Consider the following 21,702-nt stretch of genomic DNA (forward strand, 5'->3'; position numbering starts at 1 on the left):
TTATTTGTAGAACTTTTTTGTAACACTGCCTCCCCCCCCTCCGCCCCCTTACATTTGGTTCAGTTGTTTGGGTTTTTTAAAGCAGATCCCATCTGCATTTAAAAAAAAAAAGGAGACTGAAGATTTTAAATTTCTCTTTGGAAGATAGTATTTTACAGTACATACAAAAATACTCTGGAAAAAACGTACAACTTCATTTACAAAAACATCAAATTATAAAGAAGTTACAATAGAGAGATTGCATAACATTTTCTTTCATACGATCAGAATTTCTCCCCACCCCTCAAAAACAACCCTGATGCACTTAACCGGGTAAGCAGTGTTACCAGTTTACAGAACCAGACTTAAGACTACTACAAGATTTCATGTAACCATTTAGAACATCTTTCAGGGTTTATCTGAAACCACTTTCTGCATGCCAGTTGCATCCAGGAGGGTAGCAGTGTTACAACAGCCGAGGCTGTTGTAATGTTTAAGTACATCTTCAGTTGTGTGTTCCGAGCTTAGCTTTACTACCCAGTGACAACAAAAAACCCTCAATTCTCATGCTGGAGCAGTCTTAAGATAAAAATCAGATAACATGGCATGAGACGTATCTATCCTCTCCATACCTTGGTAGCATCCTCTGCTGCATTCTCTTCAATATTTAAATTATTTAAGGGCCTCCATGGGAGGCAATACTTGTGTAGTGCATGGCTGTGCTAGGCAGTGGAAAGCTACTAGCTGAGGAAGCTGAGCACCATTGTGATAGATGCACAGGAGTGTATGTGCCAAATGGGAAAATAATTTAAGATAAGAACAATATATGCACATGAACTAGGAAAGCACAAATGAATACAAGCACGTTCATACACACTTGAAACCAGAATGTGGTTGCAGTGACTAGTTAACCCTTTTTACATACATTCTGAATCCAAGTCACAGTACAGGTCGTCTTCTGTGCCTTTTTCAAAAGCTGTTTCAGCTTGTGACAGTTAAGACTTTTAAAAAGACTAGTAAGGATACCTGTTACAAGATTATGCAGAGCAATTCAAAAGGAAGCAAGCATTGAACAATACTATAAAATAGGACCATGATTTTAACTGGCCAGTTGCAGTATGGCAAAAGTAACCTTCCATACTTTGTTACTAACTACAACACATGTGGATAACATGGACCACTAAACAAGTGATTATCATCTTTACCTGAAGAGATACCAGTTACCCATTAAGGGTAAGTTTGATGGATCTTTTAATAATACGAATACTATTTGTTGGAACAGGAGATGAAGAATCTGGTAGTTCTTTACTGGAAAGCCTCTACAACACACACAGAGATGCCACGGGGGAAAAAAAAAGGAAGTTTTAAATTCATTAATTCAGAAGTAGCAGCAGATAAACCCTTTCCTAGCTGAACAGAACAACATTCTTTAAGTACCAAAATGGTATGGCCCAAAACCAAATCTTTAGAGAAGGATTTTTTCACCACACCATTTTAGTTGCCACCAGTTTCCAGAGAAAGAAATATTTTCCCCTGTCTGCACACTTCTTTCCTGCCATCAATTGAGATATAATTATATTCCTGAGAGGGGGAAATGAGTTGCAAGTTGCTCAACAGCATAATAGAGGGAAGCTACTGTTCGTCTCAGATCCATGGATCAGGACAACAGAGTGTCTTCACTGTTCAGATTATAACCCTCAACTTCACACAAAGAGTTAAAGCCACTTATACACTTCAAAGCTTCCAAGTCTTGTCACAGAAATCAGTATACAAGTATTTAAGATAATAAGAGCTCAGATCACCTTATGGAAGGTCTGCAAGGAGTACAGATCTTTTTGCTTAAGAAAAAAAGCGAATCGGGAAACAAACTGTATCAGTGTTCGAGTGCACAGAAATTTTTTTCTCAAGTTCAATAACTTGGAAACTTTGGCTTTGCTTTTGTGGATAAACTGCAAGGTCATTGTTCAGCTATTCAATTTGGTGGAAGCACGTAGGCAAAAGCTTACCAACTACTTAGAACTACCACACTTACAGGGATTAATAGCATGTAAGTCTCTGCACATAAAATGAAAATTCTGGTTTCACTTTACTGATGAACACAAAGGCACAATAAATACCTGTGATCTTGACGGGTTGATAAATGGAATCAGCATGGATTTTCCTCCAAGAACACCCTAAAAAAGCCAGAAGGGATTTATTAGGCAGTATTATCAAACTCATTACTTGAGAGACAGCAAGGTCTGGCAGCTAGGATATTTAAAAGCTAAATACATACATGCATTGACAACCTCCACCTCGGGTTTTGGGGTTTTTATTTAAGCCCTATAAAGCACATGTACAGCATTTTGGGTATTTCAACCTTCACCCTACCAACAAGACCACGTCTTGACTTGACGGTGTGCCCTCGATAATTTATGCTTCAGTAGGAAGCTACACTATAAGATAGATACCTCTATCCTCCCTTTAAGAAGCCAAATGCTTTAGTCGTTATAGTAGTTTTAGTTTACACCAGTAAATCAAGTGGTTTAAAAAAAAAAAAAAATCTGATTTCACGCATGGCAAGAAGCTCGATACTACCAAATCATCTAGTAGTAACGCTTAACAGATAGGTCATACAGGTGTAGTATTTGGGAAGTGAAGACTGAAATAAATTAAACCAAAAAGCATATTTTTGTTTACATCAACAAATGTGTAGAGTATTTCTGTGAGGTAGTCTAGGCACTAGAACAGTCCATTCAGCTTTTCAGTTAATCCACTAAGTAAAACCACTTTAAAATTACATTTTGTGCAGATCTTCTCCTGACATCTTCTGGATTGCCACCGTCTTTGAATACTGAATCCTGGCCAGTTAACTAGAAGAACGGAATACAGACTCAAAATAATACAGAATACAGACTCAAAATAATTGCTACACGAAAAATACCTTCATATTTGGGTACAGCTTCCAGTCAACACATTAAATGTGTTAGTGACCATTCTTAAAACAACATTTAGACAAGACTACCACACAGGAATCTCACATCTCTCAAAGTCTTACTACCCAAACCTTGAAATCTGTACTTGAAATATTCAATACTAGATAACAGTTGTGCAAGTTGATTCTTTACAATTGTCAAAATTGAGTTTTTTCTAGTTGTTCTTTGCCTCTGCCTCAAATCAGAGGTCAAGCCACAAGAACAGCTATTTAAGGAGATTTATTTGCAGCAATGAAACAAATCAAGCATTAAGCTAAAGCTTCCACAAAAACAAGATTTAACAAGCAACTCCACACTGTCGTTTCAGTAGTGGACAACCTATTGAGCAGGCTGCCGATTTCTAAAGCAGCAAAACTATCAATAGGCATTCAAAAATCATCTGCCAGAACAAGATTAGCTCACGCTTCTGCATTCTTAAGATTCATATCCCCTCCATTTTGAGATAATGTTTTTCTGTATTGTTTTATAAACTGCTTCCAAATGAGCCAGTTCATTCAGCAATTGGTCAGTGCAGTAATAGATAAGTACAGTAGTATTTAGAGACCCTGCCACCAGACCCAGTCACTAGCACCAGATCTTGGAAAGAAAATCGTTTAATAGCTACACATTATATCCAAGTCAATTTCTCATATTTACATCCTAGTAAAACTATCATTATGCTGAAGCTTAGATTCCTGAATCCGTTGGGGATGTATATATGCATGTCTCCTCAGTTATTTCATTCATCCTACACACATAATTAATACTACTTCAAACCCTCCCTGGCCTAGCCCCCCTTCCTTACCTTCTCTCCATCTATTGTTTTTTTGGAGCATTCATCCGATGTAGGTGAATTACATCCTTTAGCGGTCAGTGAATATGGTCGTTTAGGTGCCGCATTCTTAGGATCTATAATTGGAGTCCCACTTAATTCATGCTGTCCTTGGACAAAGCGTGCTCTGTATTGAGTATGTCCTGGAATGGTGTAACCAATTGGAGGTCCAGATGTTCTTAAGGCAACTGTAGCCTCCATTTCTGTAAGAGACACCAAGCTTTTAGAGTCCGGCCACAAAATTAAAGACTGCATTCCACCCGCTACTTCAATACATACTTGAATCATTAACAGGAATGAAGAGTCCCTTAGACACTGATGGCACAGCTATACGAGCTATCTTCTCTCTGTAAAAGTCAGAAAATGCTAGTTTGTAAAACACTATACATGAAATGGACTGCAAGACTAACATCTACCTTCTTAGCTCATTGTCACAGCTCTACTAAACACCACAAACTCACAGGCAATCCAGCACAAGATCTTAATTTTGCTGAACTTCAGGCTGCAAATTTAAAGTTAAGCATTTTCTTTAGTGAGTTTCTACGTACTGGTACTGTTTTCCAGCTTAGTATATCTGGCATTCTGCGCTGCTTTCAATGACTGTATCTGCTCTACCCATCCGTGCACTCCTACAGTACCAGACACCCTGAACACAGCAGGCATCACACATTTGGTAGTATTGGGCTATTACTCTCAAGATCACATATTCCTCCTGTGCTGAAGTAGCTTATGGACTCCCCAGGAAGTGACAGACACTTTGACTGCCCGAGTTCTCATACTGCTCCACTAAGTCAGCAGTAGCTCTAGTGTTTCTGTGATCAAGATCAGCACTTCAATTAACCATACTTTGTTAGAAAGAACAGTTACCTACACATAAAATACTCCAGCTTCAAGTTACCCACTAACCTAAGGGGATTTATGTTCAAGACCAAATAACTTATCTGATACCAAATTCTTCTTCATTCCCACGTGTTCACGTACATTAATTTTTTCAAGGATTTCTTTATCCCGTCTCCCCCCAACATGCCCAAAGGAGATGCCAGCTTTGTTCCCAAAGCCATGAGAGCGCTCCACATGCGTATGATCCACACAGATTCAAAGAAGAAATCCTAGACCTCATTCACATTGTGAGTCAGTTAAAAGCAGCTTCTTCACAGTTCTAAGGTTATGGTGCTAACCTTTCTATCTCTGCTGGAGAGGTGTCCAATTTAGATATCTTATTTAATGAAGAGGAATTATATGATGCTCTGGAGTCCATGTCTCTGGAACTGTCCAAACAGGTTCCATCTGAAGAAGTCCTTTTGCACTGAATCCCACTAGCATTTTGACTGGTATCTGGCATGCTTTGCTGAAGCAACAGTTAAAAAAGAATAATGAAGTCTTCAAGTAATTATTAAAGCAAAAACAAATACTGCCAGAAGAGTCAAATTATTGTTATACCTTCTTTCTTTTCTGTAAGGTTTCTGCAGGCAAAAAATAGTGGAGATGCTTTCTCTTCACATGAGCTGCCTCAATCTTCATACCTTCCTTTAGCACGTTGAGGTTGTTAGCCTGTCTGTAAACTAACACGACATTTGGTGGTGTAGCTTAGTGAGGATGTTTGCATTAGGTATTTGTCAAAGTTACATACAGTTTCTTTAGAAACAGCAAGCCTCTAGGTCTGTCCAGCCCGAACAAAGAACAAGACGTTTCCAGCCTAACTGGACACAAAATGCTACCCAAGCACTCCACATACAGTCTGAAAATGATGAGTGCGACCCAAGATGCCTGTTTCACATCCAGTACAGATCAGATACATAACAGCTCTTTAAGTGCAAAAACCTATTTATGTTCTCAGTTACAGCTGTGGTTTGCTAGTCACGCAACTCACATCTGAGTTGATTTTAACCTGTAGGAGATAATACTCTGAACCATTAGTTTTCTGGATGACAATAGATCTGGAGGATTTTCTGAATCAACCCAACTGTGCACAGCTGTTGAGAGACCAGATACCTTACTCAAGATTCAAACTAATTTTATATTTATGGTGGTGTTTGTGGGTTTTTTTGTAACAGTTCTATGACATCACAAAACTTCTCAGTAGTTTGGATGTTAAAATTCTATCTGTCCAAGAAAGTGAGACTGGATTTTAGGGACATCTGACTTATCAGAATCACTACAATTTAAACCAGCTTTTCTTAACTGTCTGCAAACAGCCTTTTATGCAACTTAAAAATGCTATACCAGCACAGCAGTTATGACAGAATTAAGTCACGTTTAGATAAACTTATCTAACAGGCCTATCATGGACATAACTGGAAAGTCAGTTTACTAACATGCAGAGTGGGAATCAAAGTACAGACTTGCAACAAAAAGGCTTATAAATCTTTCTACAGGAGACCTAGAAGTGAAATAAAGGCACAAATGTGAACATTCACACCAATATGAACAGGTGCTCCAAAGTAAATTCAATAATGTTATCATGTAAAAGTGAGAGAAAAGTTCACTTAACAAAAGCCTTCCGGACACTGAGCCTTATATTCTTGAGCCCATCGAGTTGAAGTTAATCTTTGCCCTCTAAAAATATTCTCTCAGAGTCAAGGCACATAAAAGCTTTCTCGCACATAACTACTGGTCCCTCCCCCACTTGCCAAAGAACTTCACACCTCCCAGGAAATACCTTTTCTGTTCAATCTCTCTGGATTCAACCCCTGTATCTGAAACGTACTATAGGCTGTGCTTCACTAAACTAAGAGCGCTCAGCTATACTAATCAAGTTTACCCATAGAAATAAAGGATTTAACACTAGTTCTAGCCTCTTGGCAGTACATAAACCTTCTTGACATAACTTCCATTTGCCACAACATTAAAGCAGTGCCACTGGATGTAACGAACATGAAAAGCATCAGGGAGTTTTCAAGCATTTTTCTGTGCTTTTCTCATATCCCAAAGCATAAGCTAAAAAGGTCAGGTTTTACTGTGTTTACTCATGTTGTCTCAGCAAGACAACACAAAGCTCATGCTGGTATGGATAAACTCTTCGTCAGCACAAGCAAACGCTTAAATGAGTCCATGGTTTACAGCTCTTTGTCCAAACGCACTTGTTACTTCAGAAGAGTAACATGATTTCCTTAGTTCTTCATTAGGATGGCTAGGCATGAGCCTGACAGCACCCATGCACTTCTGAAAGGCACAAGAGCAGTCAGCTTGGAAAAAAGGAAACGGATTAGGGAAAAAGACCTATACAGTCAAACAACTCCTCACTCCAAAACCCCTTTATTCTAGCATTATCGAACACCACTTGCAATATTACTTTATTTCTACATCTGTCAAAAGTAATAATGGAAGATGAACATGAAGGTTCACACGAAAGACTGCATGTAATTACAATGTGACAACTCACTGACTTTCAAAGTTCTGGCATCATATCAAACTTATTTTGTAAAAATACTGTCAACAAGCATTAACAATGTATTTTAGGGTCTGATACAGTTAATTCCAACTTTCAAACTTCAGCAACTGACAACTGGTTTTGACAAGCGTAGCTCCCCCCAGTAAATGCACATCTCCTGGCTTCCCATCTGACTTCACGAAACGCAGTTCCTTTGTGCGTGTTTACGCTACGATCTGCAGAACTGTTATTTCACATATGGTATATGGTGTATGACTGTACTACACGCTTTTGTTTCAAGATGGGCTTACTTTGCCAAAGTGTCAAAATAGTACATTTTTAAAGCTAATAGACTATATGTTGCTCTGTATAGAAATACCTAATTGCTAATACCAGAAGGAAGCAGAGTTCCCTTTGTGAAGCAACTCCTACTAGAATAAACGAACAAAACCCTACAAGACTAGAGCAAAATATAGGCTTACCTGTATCTGTGAACGACTGTATAACATACGTTAAGTCAATGTTAACGCTTTCGGCATTTTCAACTTTCCTAAATACGATTCCAAGAAACCACATTGACACATATGCACTCCTAAAAAGACAAAATTCACAAATCTATCATTTATGCACAGATGCCAGTTATTTGCATGCTAGTATCTACTCTCAAAAGGGGTTAAGCAAAACAGTTTATTTGTACGCAGCAGTTAAAGATTAGACTCAACCCATACTTAAGTTCTAAGAGTCCTCTCAAGTTCTCCCTTCTTTAAAAAGATCTTACGTGCTCAGAACCTCGCGGGTCAGAGCTTGGGCCTACAAAACAGTAGGTACGTAAGTGAACGTCTTTCACGGATGAGCCGAGGTGAATGAATATAAGCAAGCTGCAAGACATTGGCCTAACTGTATTTCAGAAAAGTAATGAAACTCACTCTTTACAGAGTTCTTGGTTGCCAGGGAAAGACTGCGGCTTTACGTGTGCAATAGTTATAAATTCGTTCCTCTCCAAGTTTCCAACCAGCACACGAATTTTAGATTCGACAAGGCCAATCCTAATAAGAACAAGAGATAATTACTAATTTTTAACTGTATCCAGCACAGTAGTTATATGCCTTCTTATAATATCACGCGAATACAAAAATGCTAACCAATCAGTAAGTAGTACGTTGCATTCAGCTGAGCAGATACTAGATTTTTATATTGCACACACTGTAGTTTGAGATGTTGCCAGTGACATTTGAGCCTTAAAGTTCCCAAATACAGAGGTAAAGAAGTTTAACTCGTACTCCTAACTGTTCAGGTACAACACTTCAACCTATAACCTATGATGAAAATATCAAGCAGCAGATCCCAGCACCTCTAGCTGCATTTTGAAGTGCAGCAAAACTCTTTTACCCCGAAGATCAAGGAGAAGAGCAGTTTAGAAAACGCTCAAGCACAACCATTCAATTACACCCGAGTAAAGATGCAATTCTCCCTGCAGATTGATCAGTGAATAGAGTTTACCCTCTTCTAGCCAAATTGAAAAATATAGTTCCATTAACAAATGATGTAGTCCACACAGTTTCATCAGAAACTTACCCAAGAACTGAATCATGACCATTAAGGCTTTTCTTTTAAATAACGTACTGGCAATTTTACCCTTTTACCTAAAACACAGCTAACTTTCAAAGTCAGAAATCTGTATATTCTTCAAAAGTATCTTATGTTGATGAACAACAGAGATGTGCTATCTATTCCCAAATCCATTCGAGAGTTGGTGAACTAAACTTGTTCTTAGACCAGACAAACTGAAGCAAGTCCATCTTCTGATTTTCAGTTTCCCCAGATGCAAGACTAAGCCCCATTTGCCTCCATTTCTGTCACTGCAAAAACATCAGCTTTTGCTGGAGCCAGAACTTTCCTCATCTTTATTTATTCACTTAAAACATTTCACATCAAAAAGTACTTGGCTCTAAGCCCTCTGCCCATAACTCCTTGTTCTATACCCAACTGTGACTGACATCAACCTGTAGCTGGTACAATTTTTAAGCGAACACAGAAAGTTCAGGTAAAAAGTTATTAATGTCAAAATATAACTTTAACAGATAAGTAAGCTGTCTTCTAGAGACAGCACTAGAATTAATTTGCCTTAAAGCGCAAGCCAAACTTTGAAGTATAACCAAGGTGCCCTCAGAACAGAGGCCTGTTACAGAACTATTTTGCTTGCTTACTTGACCAAGGCAGGCAAAGTACTAATTTCTTAACAAAGAATACCATTGCAAATTTAAGAACACACACGTTACAGCACCTCAATTCCTCACCATTTCCCCTTATTTCAAGATTCACAGTCAGTCAGCACATTCACATAGGTTAAACAAGTTATTATTGGTATATCTCCCTTGAGACAGCGACAAACATCACGTCATAAGCAGTCAATAACTACAACTAAGGTGGTTCTCGCATTAAGTTCCACAAAGTAGATCGGCACTCCTACAATGTACCTATCCAATACCAAGCCTGCTGAAATGATCGTTTTCAGCACTAAAAGTAAGATGTCTGAGCACACTACTGGACTAAAACTCGGTAAATACAATTTATCAACATGCAGATGCTCTGCGCAGACTGTCAAGTTTCACCCAGATTAAACAGCCTTGTTTCACTTCACTGGAGAAAAGCAGGCTCTGGAATAGGCTGACTACATAACCAGAGCAACTTAGTGTTGAGTGCAATCTAGGCCTAAATTAAACATGTCTTTCAGTAAAAAAGTTATGAAACCAAGTCTTCTAAGGCTCTACAACAGTGGTCTTCAAAGCGGGGGGGTGTCTGTACCCCAGGGGGTGCGCAAGACAATCCATTGTGGTATGGGAAGAAAATATTAGAGCTTCAGTAACGTGTATGTATGTACTTGTAAATAAGTAGATGTATATATTGCAAGTACCCGTTCAAAAGGGGTTTTTTGCTGATAGGAGTGTGCAATCAAAAAATGTTTGGAGACCACCGCTCTATGTCAGTAAAAGATCTAACTCTCCAGTGTCCATTACACAGCTGATTACACCAAGTAATCCCTGTTTGCTTTAGTCTCTGCAACGAGGAACATCTTCCTCACTAAAGCAGTGTTGGGTAAGCAGTCTCCTTAGACTCCTTGCATCTGCTTCTCCAGATGATGCAGAGCATCTGACCTTCAGGCATACACACACTAACCCCCTTTGTTCCTTCTCATCGTGACTCAGATATTCAGGTTAACTTCTTAAACAGCAAGATTTATGTTAACTTCCTTCCACAAGAAAGCTTTTAATTTTGCTGATCAGCTGTCTACTTAACTTGGTACTGTATTCCATGCAGAGCTGCACAGTTTAACACTTCATTTGTTGTTAATACAGTTAAAAGTGCAACACTGAATTGAATATGTACTCAACTGTACATGAGCACAACTGTACTCAACTCAATGAATATGTACTCAACTGTATATCATTCAGTACAATTACGTATTGAACCTGCGTTTAAAGCAAAACTTACCACTTTAAGTGATGCTCTTCAGTAGAGGCACTAGCAGTCAGCACAATATAATGTCTAGAAGGAAAATGAATATACTAGCTCAGGACTTTATATTCCTTCAAGTGAAACCATGACTGTCTTAAATATATAGAATATGACTTCCAGACAAGGCAGATTATATCCTGTATTCAGCATAGTATTAACTGAAGAAAACCCGATTATATCCTTCAGAATTGCATTCCGCTACATTCTAAATATCATAGTTGAATTTTTTTTTTTCCCCAGTAAAAACAGTGTCGGTGGCAAAACACATACAGTTTTTCTACCTTTCCTATGCTTACCCTTACCAAAATTCATATGACTACCTCCAGTTTCTGAAAATCAAACATTAATGCCATCTCTTATTTAGACTGCAAGTTAAAACTCACTATGCTAACCAGGAAGTAAATAATTTCAGGTTCAGACAGATTTCATACATACTTGTACTTTTGAAAGAAGTTCAGTGGTTCAAAGAGCTTCGACCAGTCTGATTTTCCTTCGAGAATCTCGTTTGTAACTACAAGACCTACAATTAAGGTTGAAAACCTTATTACCATTTTGTTTTTAAGGCTAGCAGAGCATGATATAAACTTTACAAGATAAAGGCATTAAACAGTAATTGACAGATCAAAGAGCTGGAACTCCCATGACACAATACAGGTCTACTACAACAGTTCATTGTAAAACTGGTCTCTTATTGCCAGCAACGTGCGTACTTCTCACAGACCTAATTCCACCTAAAAGGGCAGAACAGCTTGTGGAATATAACCAATTCAGATAATGTGGTTTCATATACCAAGAATTATACTTTTTAATCAGTTAATAAGCACAGAAAGAACTTTCTTTACCATGTTTGAACTCCTCTATCATTACAGCTCGCGTTGATGTGGATACATTGTATGTAGAGTTCTGCTGTGGGTAGGCTGGGGTGATGATAGGCATTACATGATAACGGTCTGATGGGTTCACCTATGACATTAAAACAATTTTGCTTAGCATCAGTTTAGGTTAGAAGAAAGTTTAAAGGCTTCTGAATTCAGTGTCTACATACCCTAGGGTCCCATACTGGTAAGTTAAGATTGCTTTCTTCAGGTTGTTTCAGCAATACGGGGTTTGGCCATTCCCTGTATAAGAAAGGCCAGTAAATAACTGTACATTTAAAATTCTACTGTGTAATTCAGGCTATGGTTGAACATTGCCAATGTAGATCTTATATGAAAAACTACCTCTAAAAGTGTTACTTGATACAATTTTAAGTAGTCATAATCAATAGCTCTTACCATCTTGAAAAGACCAAGAAGAACTTGTTAACAAGAGTAGAAGCCACAGCATTTGGATAGAGTTGGCATGTTCTTGCTACTAGCATTGCCCAGGAAACTCCACCAAGAAATCCCAGCATGTTGGAGTAAATGCCACGGCCTAGAACGGATACAATGTAGTTAGCCCGTAGTCTTTCAATACTCAAGTATATTCCTTCAAATTTACAGCACCAGCTTTGAAATCTATAGAATCCTTAGTACGCTTCAGCCTCAAAGTCAGTTATTTTTGCAGTGCAATGAGGCCAAAATTGTTGGTCCTTAGTCATGAGAAAAAAAAAAAAAATCACACCACTTCCCAAAATACTGCTACTCTGAAGTTTGCCTACACTGCTACTATAGCTACTGCTTCACTCCAACTTCCCTTAAAAAAGTTCTGCCATTCTTCTAGTACTTGCTCTAGCCACGTGCGCAAACAGTATTTTCTTATTCCTTACGTATCAAGCTTTTATACTTAACTTGGCATTTTTATCATTTGTAGTCAGGCTCCTGACAAGCAATACAGCACCTGCAAGAGTAGGCACTCCCCTCTCCTCCCCACTCTACCTCCATTAAAAAACACACAAGCATCTACCACACTGACAGACCTTGAATCTAAAGTAAAAAACGGGTTTTACTTAAAAAAAACCACACCAAAACCCAAGAAACTGTCATTTAAACAGCTATCCAAAGCTGAAGTACTTTGAATGGTCTTATTTTTTCAGCATGAGGTGCCTCCAAAAACTTCAGAGATCATGAACAACCACATTACTCACGTTTTGCCCACAGTTTAATTGCACGGAGCGTGAGCCGGAAGTTCTCTTTATTTGGCACTAGATGTAGTATTTCATCAGTAACTCTGCAGCCTGTAAGAAAAAAGTTGAAGTACAAGTGTTCCTCACAACAAGTACAAGTCAGTTTTATGCTATACTGATCAATAGCTTACAGTTTAATGTTCAAGTCTATGAAAATAAGCTTCGATTACTGGCTTTGTGTTGCCCTAAAAATTATAGATTACACACAACGTTCAGTATCACTTCAGGTATCTTGTGCCCTTCAACAGCTTTTTCATAGTTTGCACTACAGCCAATAATTTTTAATAATAATTTTCTACAGGATTCTGAAAGCTAGGTTTCTTTTGAAAGCCAGGAACAATTAAACCAGTCAGTGTTAAACAGTGAGCAAGTTAAGCTTCAGTTATTTGAAATATCTTTTTTTTAATTTATGAACTACAAAACATTCTTCTCTCAAGTGCTCTGCCTATTCATCTGAAGCAGTTGCTGTGGCAAACTGGAACAATGTACACACCCTGATCAAAGAAACATGAAACACAGATCTATCTAAACACACAACTCCTTGAAACATCTAAATCTAAGCCCACCTGCCACCTCCTCAGATCCCAGGTATACAGGAGATCAGCTTCTGCATCTTGTAGAGAAACTCTGGTTGTGTAATGCGCATTCTATACCAATTTTAGTAACTCTTTCTTTTTAAAGATGTGCAAATATGCTCACCATTTAAGCTCCGTATACATCTTATATCTAGGCTTCTCAGACGCGAGTCATCTCCAAGATCAAGATTATCAGAAACAGTTTGCATAGACAGTCTTGCAAACACGAGATCAATCTTAAGAGGAAAAAAGTGACAACCGCAAGTTAGAAAGCCACACTGTTTGCCAACAGCACACTAGTGCACTGAGGACAGTTAGGGGGGTCTAAAAAGAGTGGTTAACATTTGTATTTAGAATCATGTAACTATAGATACATCTCCCAAGAGACATGTTTGCCAGCAAACTCAAGAAAATGGCTAGAAGTTTCAAGTTTTGTTTACAAAACTTTCATTGCATCCCACTTTTTGTTTTAAGCTAGGGAGAAGGGAGGGTTTTATGTTGAAAAGATACTCTAAAGTTAGAATTTCCATTAAAAGGCAATTTAAAATTAATCACAGAATTAACATGTAAGTTCAATCACCTCTAACAAAGGAGAGAGCATTTTCTTTATGCAGTAAACTCTTTTCATCCTGAAGTATCTGTTTTTTAGTACAGTCTAAGGCAAGAAAATTATCTGTGAATGTCTGTGCCAGATAAGGGCCCCAAAAAGGTCATTGAATCAGTGTCTTCCTGATAGTGATAACTTGCTTAGTTACTACAGCATGCAGGTCTTTATTCACTGCATAAGATGTATTCAAGAGACAAGGATTCCTACAGCTGACCAACCTAGGCAGGAGTCAAATGAGTACTTTTACTTTTCATTTTCCAGATTGTCTCATGACCACTTAGCTTTTGATTTGCAATGAAACATTTAGTCATGTGATTCACAGAGTGACCTACACTATACACATCCCTCTGTAGAAAGCTAGCTTGTCAGAGGCAAGAAGAGTTAACAAGGACACTGCTTCTACTCCCAACTCTGCACAATCCTTGTCAGATAAGTGCTATTCAAGTAGGCTACCCTGCTCTACAGCACAGGCTTAGAAAAAGATGTCCCTGATGTTCCCATGCCTGCCAGGCTTCCTAGGGGTTTATTCTCCTATAAGCTCCCATGCTACTGCCAGGTCTTCTCCCGGGATAGATTGTAGTCAGGCTGTTCAATTAGTTTCCTAAATACACTTTAGGATACCAATAACCTTCCAAAATAGCAGTGTCACAGGTCCCTGGGAAAGTTATCTTATTCCAAAGCAAGAAAAAAAAAATTGTTCACTTAAAGGAAAAAAACCAAAATGCTTACCTCAATGCCATCAAACTCAAACTTGACAACTGGTACATATGCATCTTCAACTGCCTGTAAAGGAGAGGATAACTGTAAGAAAACATCTTTCACTAATGTTTTTCCTAAAATATGATACAATACAGAATTTACATTACTAAATTACTCAGTATAAAGACTGAGTTGCTTCCGAACCAACAAAATTGGTTATAAGCTGCAAGCGTTATAGCACCAATACAGTACTGATACTAGCTTTAAGAAGTTATTTAGCCAAGAGATTCAGAGGCTGATCATGCATTGTAATGAACAAACTGCACAATGAGACATCATTATCAGTGGTTGTAAGGTACTTATCTTGGCAGTGAGGAAGAAAAGAGATTTCTGTACCTATCTTGCTACTGGTTAGCATCCAGAAAAATCTAAAAAAACATTCAGTCCACAATTGACCATGCACACTAGTCTCTTGTGTTTTCATTCTCTCCATGCCTGAGATACTATCAGCTACCTTGCAGGACAGTTTTCAGTTTTGTAGACCACTTGTTAGAACCGTGCCGCAGTCCACTGTGAGTCTGTTTTCAGGTGACAGTCATCTAAAGGAAGGCTCATTAGCAACACACATGACGTCTTTCAAAATGTCTGCACAAGGAAGACTAGGCTAAGAGAAACTTCTCAGGACTTCAGTGTTACATGCAGGGTAGCCAGCATATGCACCCGAGGGTGATTTTACGAAGCCATTTTGTGTGTTCACAGCAGAGCTCCTATTAACTTTACGTAAAGCTGACAAGTGTGCATCCCCTCCACAAAGTCTTAGGCTGAATAGCCAGAGGAACACAACCAGAGAAGAATGAATTGGAGGTCCTAAAGTACATCCAAAAGAATTCCATGGCAAAGGTACTGACGGAAGCCTTTCCAAATCACATTCAACTTCCTTAGTTTTCAGGCTGCCCTTTCCTCTTCCTGCAGCGGTTACCTTATTTTCAAGCCCCTTACCACATCTAAAATTAAAGCAAGGCTCCTAAGGACAACCTTCCTTTTTGATACAGCTGACTGACTCCCAAACCATGGGTAGGGGAGAAATACAGCAGAAAGATTCCTGTGTGATCTACAGTCAGTCATTGGGAAAGGAACAAAAAGCTCGACTTCAACATTTTGATGCTGCATAAAAGTGTTTTAAAAGGTACTCTTTTTTAATTGTAAGATATTCACTACCAATACGAGTCTTTAACATCAATATTCTTATTGTAGAAGCTGCACAATCTACCAAGGAGAGAGCTTACTCACTCTTAGATTTTTTATTTTCTCCTGATGTTTTAGTTTTTCAAAGAACGACTGAAAAAAATCCGACCTTTCCACATGTCTAGGAGCAACACAAACTGCATCTATGTCAGCACCTGCAAAGAGATTCCATTTCTTCTGTTATTGTTGGAAGTCACTTTCAAACATTAGAACTATGACCAAACAATGAAAGTTCTACCTCTAGTGTGTACTCCAAGCCTGTAGGAACCAAAGGTAAATATTTTGCCACCAACATTTGCTACTGCTGAAGGGGGAAGATTCTGTGGATAGAAGAAAGAGTTCACTTTAGGATATGAGATACACATCAAGCCATGTGCAAGTTGAACTATCATACAAGTTACTTAGACTACAACAGCCTCCAGAAAATGTCTTCTCACTCCCGTACTGAGTTGTTAGTCTAACAGACTGATACTGGTTTTTCTGAAGTGAATGCTTGCAACTCAAGAAAAAATATGAGTAATGTAGCAGTCCTTTCATTAATTTACACAAATTAAGACCTATTATTAGTCTTCCCTGCAGCAGATGCACATAAATTAACGCAATCCAAGAACTATACAAAAGGCAAGTCTAGTGTAATAATTTCAAACTAGACCGAGTGCTGTCAGCTGTGTGGAGAAGATCAGTGCCCATTTACCATCTATCTCGCCCCACACCACATTGTTTCAGCTTTGTTAACTGCTACAAGTCAACTGATAGAGCCACTTCACAAATTTATTCAGTGCCACAAAGATTTCAAGACCTTGATCTGAAGTAACTTTTATACCTTATTTCAACAGCAGTTACTACAGCTCTACTGGATGCTTAAGAAGAAAGTTAAAAGCTGAACTTTAGCATAAAACCTAGTAGTACGGCCTTTGAAAGAAATAAAACGGCTTCAGCTGTTTTGATAAGAATATATGAAAATCCTTACCTTGCTCTCACCAAGTTCTGAAATCCATTCTTTGACCAAGTTATTCAGTTCACCGAGAACAACAACCCTGGAAAGAAAACTCATGTTAAGTTTGCCTTTAAAAAAAAAAACAAACCAAGATATTAACAAATTTTACAGTCGTCTTATACCTGTGATTCAGTTCCTCCTCATCTTCAAACACCCCCAATGGCTTCATTGCTTCAACTAGCTTCTGAGTATGGATACAATCTATATCCTTAGGAGGAGCCAAGCTAATTGGAGAGGTAATTCCATAGTGCCTTGGAGGCTGGTTCTGCAGCCTAGAAGTACTGTGGGAGAAAATACAATACTGAAGACTTCACAAAAAAACCCCAAACAACTTACTGGAAAACACCCTTCAGCTTACAGGTTTTCAAATCAGTTTCTGCTCTTTTACCCAGCATTAACATAAATGAGAAGAATCCTGCTTATGATTTTTAGATAACTTGACCTAACATAGAAGTCACAACTACTTTTTTAAAAAAAGTATTGTGGCTATACGAGAAGATCCACATTGCTACCGTCTTAATACAACTTATTTGCATTGCTCTAGACAGATAGAGCTGATTACCATGAAGTTAAAACCTTTGAAATCCACTAAGGATGACACTACATACAGCAGAAGTTTTGGACACATTTCCATTTCATATCAGTTTGCATTTAAGGATATTCCTATCAGCTTCCTGCTAACATCAAACAAGACAATTTCCTGCAGTTAAATGTATTTGCTGTGTTTCTACTGATTCTGGAAGGGCATTATACTTGATTGTAGAGGAAGGACATATAATGAAGCAATCTGTTAAACAGAGTTGATGCAGTAAATTCAGTATTCTCTTGTTTTTGTTTATGGAAGAGCATGAATGAAAACATCAACCAATCTGCAGCTAATGTTGCTAGGAGAGCCTCGTGCTCTTCACGCAGTGTTCAGTTTTGATAGTTGAGAGGCTTAGCTGTACATACATCCATTTTATCTAAATCCAAGAGATCTATGTCAGTGTATAAAGCAGCATAAATTAAGCTCTGTTTGTAGAGAGTGCTCAAATCTGGTTTAGCTCACTCACTGCCCAGTTAGGCTGAGCAGGACACCAGGCACCTGGGTTTAGAGACCCACAAGGTTACTGCGCCTGGAACTCCAGTTACAGCAAGGCATAATTTTCACCTCCAACTCTCTGCGTGCCCTGTGCGTTTAGACTTATTCACAATCAGAAGCAGCACGGGACCGACGCGGCAGCACGTCATTAAATTAAAGGCAGCATTAACTTTTTTTTATACCATAGAACCCTTGCTTTGAAAGGGAAAAATGGAGAAAAAACCTGCTTGGCATTACCAGCTGAAACCAGGAGAAAGAAAGAGTGGGACAGGAGGCAAAAAGCGTACTTAATGGATCAAGGGGCTCTACAGAAACACCAGTAGCAAAAGGGGGAGACACTTTAAAAAGTCTATACAACTCATCATGCTTGTCAGAGTCCATATCCAGACCCCAAGGCTAAAGGGATTAATTATACCATTATTCAAACTGGGTCTTTTTCTACTTGACATACGGACAACTTCAAATATTAGCTGTGTTAGTCAAGAGATGCTTATAACTATTGAATGTAGCTGACCCATTTCAGCTGGAATGGGATTAGGAAATGCTCAAAGGACAGCTTCAACACTCGATTTAAAAAAACCCTTATTGCAGCTCCTTATTTCCAGTAGTTGCCTTTACACTTCCACTGAAGGAAGCTGGATTTCTCTCTCAGAGTAGCTTTATCTAATAACAGATGTAGCTCTTAGTCATCTAATGTTTTGGTTTGTTTTTTTTTTCCCCCTCCTCTCTATAAGCTCATTTGTCAAACTTTCTTCTATGTGTTTTCCAGAAAGCTGAGGGAGTGGGTAAGGTATTAGGACTGCAGTCCTATCAACTAGTCTCGCCAGTCAGAACAGCTGTTTACTCACAAGTGCAACTAGGCCTTGACCTAATTTGCCTTGCTTTGTTTATAGGCATTGTCAACTTCCATTTCATAAGTAAAAATATTCATAATGAATATTTTCCTCCTTATGATATCGCTTTCATAACAAATACAGAAGGAAAACCTCTATTTAATTGCTGTGCATTACATCTATATTAAAACACCGATGGCAGCAACTTCCTACGTCTTTTACATATTACTTGCACTTCAGAAAGTTTGCAAGAAACAAGAATGGGTTTTAGACTTTGCTAGCATTCAAGACCCTTCCACTGTACAGAAAGCCACCATCTGCCTTCCATCATCCAATTTTTCCTACGGAGACTATAATTAGAGATTGAGACAACAGACAATATCAATTAAATATATCAGATATTACTAATATCGAATTCTTTCAGTCAATAGTAGATATTTTTCAGTTGCTTGCATGTACTGAGGTTGATCTGACAACTTCAAAGTTGAGGAAAAGGGCAGTTGGAAAGTTTTATTGAAAGAGTGACTTATGCCCCATAGAATTTCTTCCCCTTCTGGGATTAAAAAAAATTAATATCTTACTTCTCTGTCTCTCTCTCAAGTGTACCAGACTGCCAAGCATATACAAGGAAGCGATCTTAAACAGTAAAGTAGCTTAAAAAGACAAAGCAGCACACATATACTACCTATTCATCCATCAGCCTTCTGCTTAAATAAGTCTGTTGCAGTTTAATATTTTGCCAACTCTTGCTATGATTTGTCTACCACAGTGAACAGCTCCAACATATTTCTGTTCTGATAGGTCTTAATTTTATACAAGAAGTTCACTTAAATTGATTCATTCCAGGTTTTGGCACTTATTTTTGGCACTTGGCAAAGCTTCAAGCCACTTCTCCTGCAGGCTCCGAGAGACGCTGTGTAAGTTTATGCTGTTAACAGTTCGGGGAGTTGCCTTCAGCCATCAGCACAGCGTAGGAGCGTTCACTGGGAACGCGGTTCTGCGACTCATGAGGTCAGCTTGTCTCGAGCCAGGTAGAAATTTCTCACCCTCACGAGTCGGGAGGAGGAATAACTGGAAGTCAGCTCCTGAACCCCCAAAAGTGACAGCACAAACCAAAACAAACAAAGCTACAACACACTACAAACAAAAACCAAACCCCCAAACCTGTGGTCCTCGCTGAAGCGACACCTTTCACTCCTACCACGCAAACTCATGCTAACAAAAAAAAAGCCTGCAGACACCCCCCTGCAGGGGTTAACCTGGCAAGGTACAGCACCTTGTCCCTGCCGCCAACATGCGGAGGAAGCCACTTATCCTTCCCCTCGGAGCCGGAGAGGCGCCTGCGGCCGGCGGAGCCTGGGCGGGCGGCAGTTTGCAGCCGGCCAAGCCGTTACCAGGCTACGGCGACAACACAATGCGGGGGGGGGCAGGCACAGAGAACGTGACGTAGAGCCGCAACAAAACCAGTGGCTCCGACCGGCGGAGCCCTTCGCCCGTCCTCACACGGAAAAAGTTTATCGTTTATTTAAAAGAAGAGTTTCCTTTCCCCGCCCCTCGCCACGACAGGAGGCAGGATCCTCCCCGCCCCAAAAACCCCCTCTCCCCCGGGGGTCCGCAGAACCTGCCGCCCTGCCAGGCCCCTCGGGGCGACGCGAGGGAAGAACAGGGGGAGGGGGCCGCCGCCTCACCCGCACGTCTCCTTCATGGCGCACGCAACGCGGCGCAGCGCACACCGCACAGCCCGACCCGCGGCTACCGCCCAACGGCTCGCGCCCCTTCTACCCGGCGCGCCGCCGCCACCACCGCCTCTTTCCCGACGGCCACTGCGGCGTCGGGCCAATGGGGCGGGGGAGCTCACCCTATGGGGCGGGGCTTGGCGTGGAGGCCACGCCCACGTCGGCTCGGCCGACCACCGCCCCCTGGCGGCTGTTGGCGGCGCGCGGCTAAGGCGGTTCCACTCCCCCCCCTTCCCGCCCCTCGCTTCACGGGGACCGACGGGCCCGCGTTCGCTTGACAGGCGGGGGAAGCGGTCGGTCACGGAGCGGGCTGAGACGCACCCCCAGCGGGGCGGATTATTGCCCGTGGCCCAACCCCGGAGATGCACAGGCTCCTCTCCTCCTCGCAGGAGGGAGGAGGAGGTGGGCAGGTGAGGCAAGGACCCTGCGGTGGCTGCCGGCTGAGCGGGCGGCGGGGCGGGGGATCGCCCCTGAGGAGAGGCCGTGCGAGGAGGGGAAGCCACCTCCCGCCTCCGGCCGGAGGGAAGGGGTCCTCTTACCTTCAGGAGGTGGGGAAGATGGTGGCAGAATCGACGGTTCTGCCACCCGCCGTCCCGCTTGGCAGGTGGGAGAAACGCTCCTCAGTCGGCCGCTGCCCCACGGGGACCTTCGCGCGGGGAGTAACGGCGCTGGCAGGCTCCTCTGCTGCGCGGGAGAGCCGAGCTGCCCACGGGGCGGCACCCGCCGGTGAGTGGGCTGGCCTACCGCGTGAGAGGTGGTCCCACCGACTCACCTTTCTTCCCTCCTAAAGCTCAGGGACGTGCCCCTTCGCACGCCGCCTTCCTGACACCCCCTTTCAGAGGGAGGAGTGATAAAAAGACAGAAATCACCAGTGTTACGTTAATTTGTTGTCAGCCAGTAAGTGTTGAAGAGCGAGCGAAGCGTCCCTTGACTTAAGCTGCTATCGGGAGGATTTAACACACGTTGTTAATGACAGCAGACAGTTTTAAGTACTCGCTGTAACTTATTGCCATATATATTTGCCTGGGCCAACACAGGCTGTTACGTTGTCTTTTAACAAGCAAAACTTTTTAACTAAAGCAACCAAAATACCCCGAGAATATTCTCCCGCACCATGGCATTTAGATGGCAATTCCCCACTCGCATTCGAGCCTGCAAAAAGTTAAAATTAAAA

The 21,702-nt window shown here is 40.6% G+C and overlaps 1 protein-coding gene across 1 annotated transcript; it reads right to left on the reverse strand.

The window, feature by feature from the left end:
* Window positions 1-1,199: 1,199 nt before the first annotated feature.
* Window positions 1,200-20,497, reverse strand: PAPOLG (poly(A) polymerase gamma; the record flags this gene model as incomplete). Its single annotated transcript, XM_081998631.1, has 22 exons — window positions 1,200-1,298; window positions 2,097-2,153; window positions 2,760-2,831; window positions 3,739-3,968; window positions 4,045-4,112; window positions 4,944-5,113; window positions 5,206-5,327; window positions 7,618-7,727; window positions 8,062-8,181; window positions 10,628-10,681; window positions 11,087-11,171; window positions 11,494-11,614; window positions 11,697-11,769; window positions 11,926-12,064; window positions 12,717-12,806; window positions 13,455-13,566; window positions 14,667-14,720; window positions 15,927-16,036; window positions 16,120-16,201; window positions 16,852-16,918; window positions 17,001-17,159; window positions 20,481-20,497. 22 exons carry the CDS (start codon window positions 20,495-20,497, stop codon window positions 1,200-1,202), a joined length of 2,211 nt encoding a protein of 736 aa, XP_081854757.1.
* Window positions 20,498-21,702: the final 1,205 nt, after the last annotated feature.

The sequence above is a fragment of the Phaethon aethereus genome, assembly GCF_964289735.1.
Source record: "Phaethon aethereus genome assembly, chromosome: 3".
Classification (NCBI taxonomy): Eukaryota; Metazoa; Chordata; class Aves; order Phaethontiformes; family Phaethontidae; genus Phaethon; species Phaethon aethereus.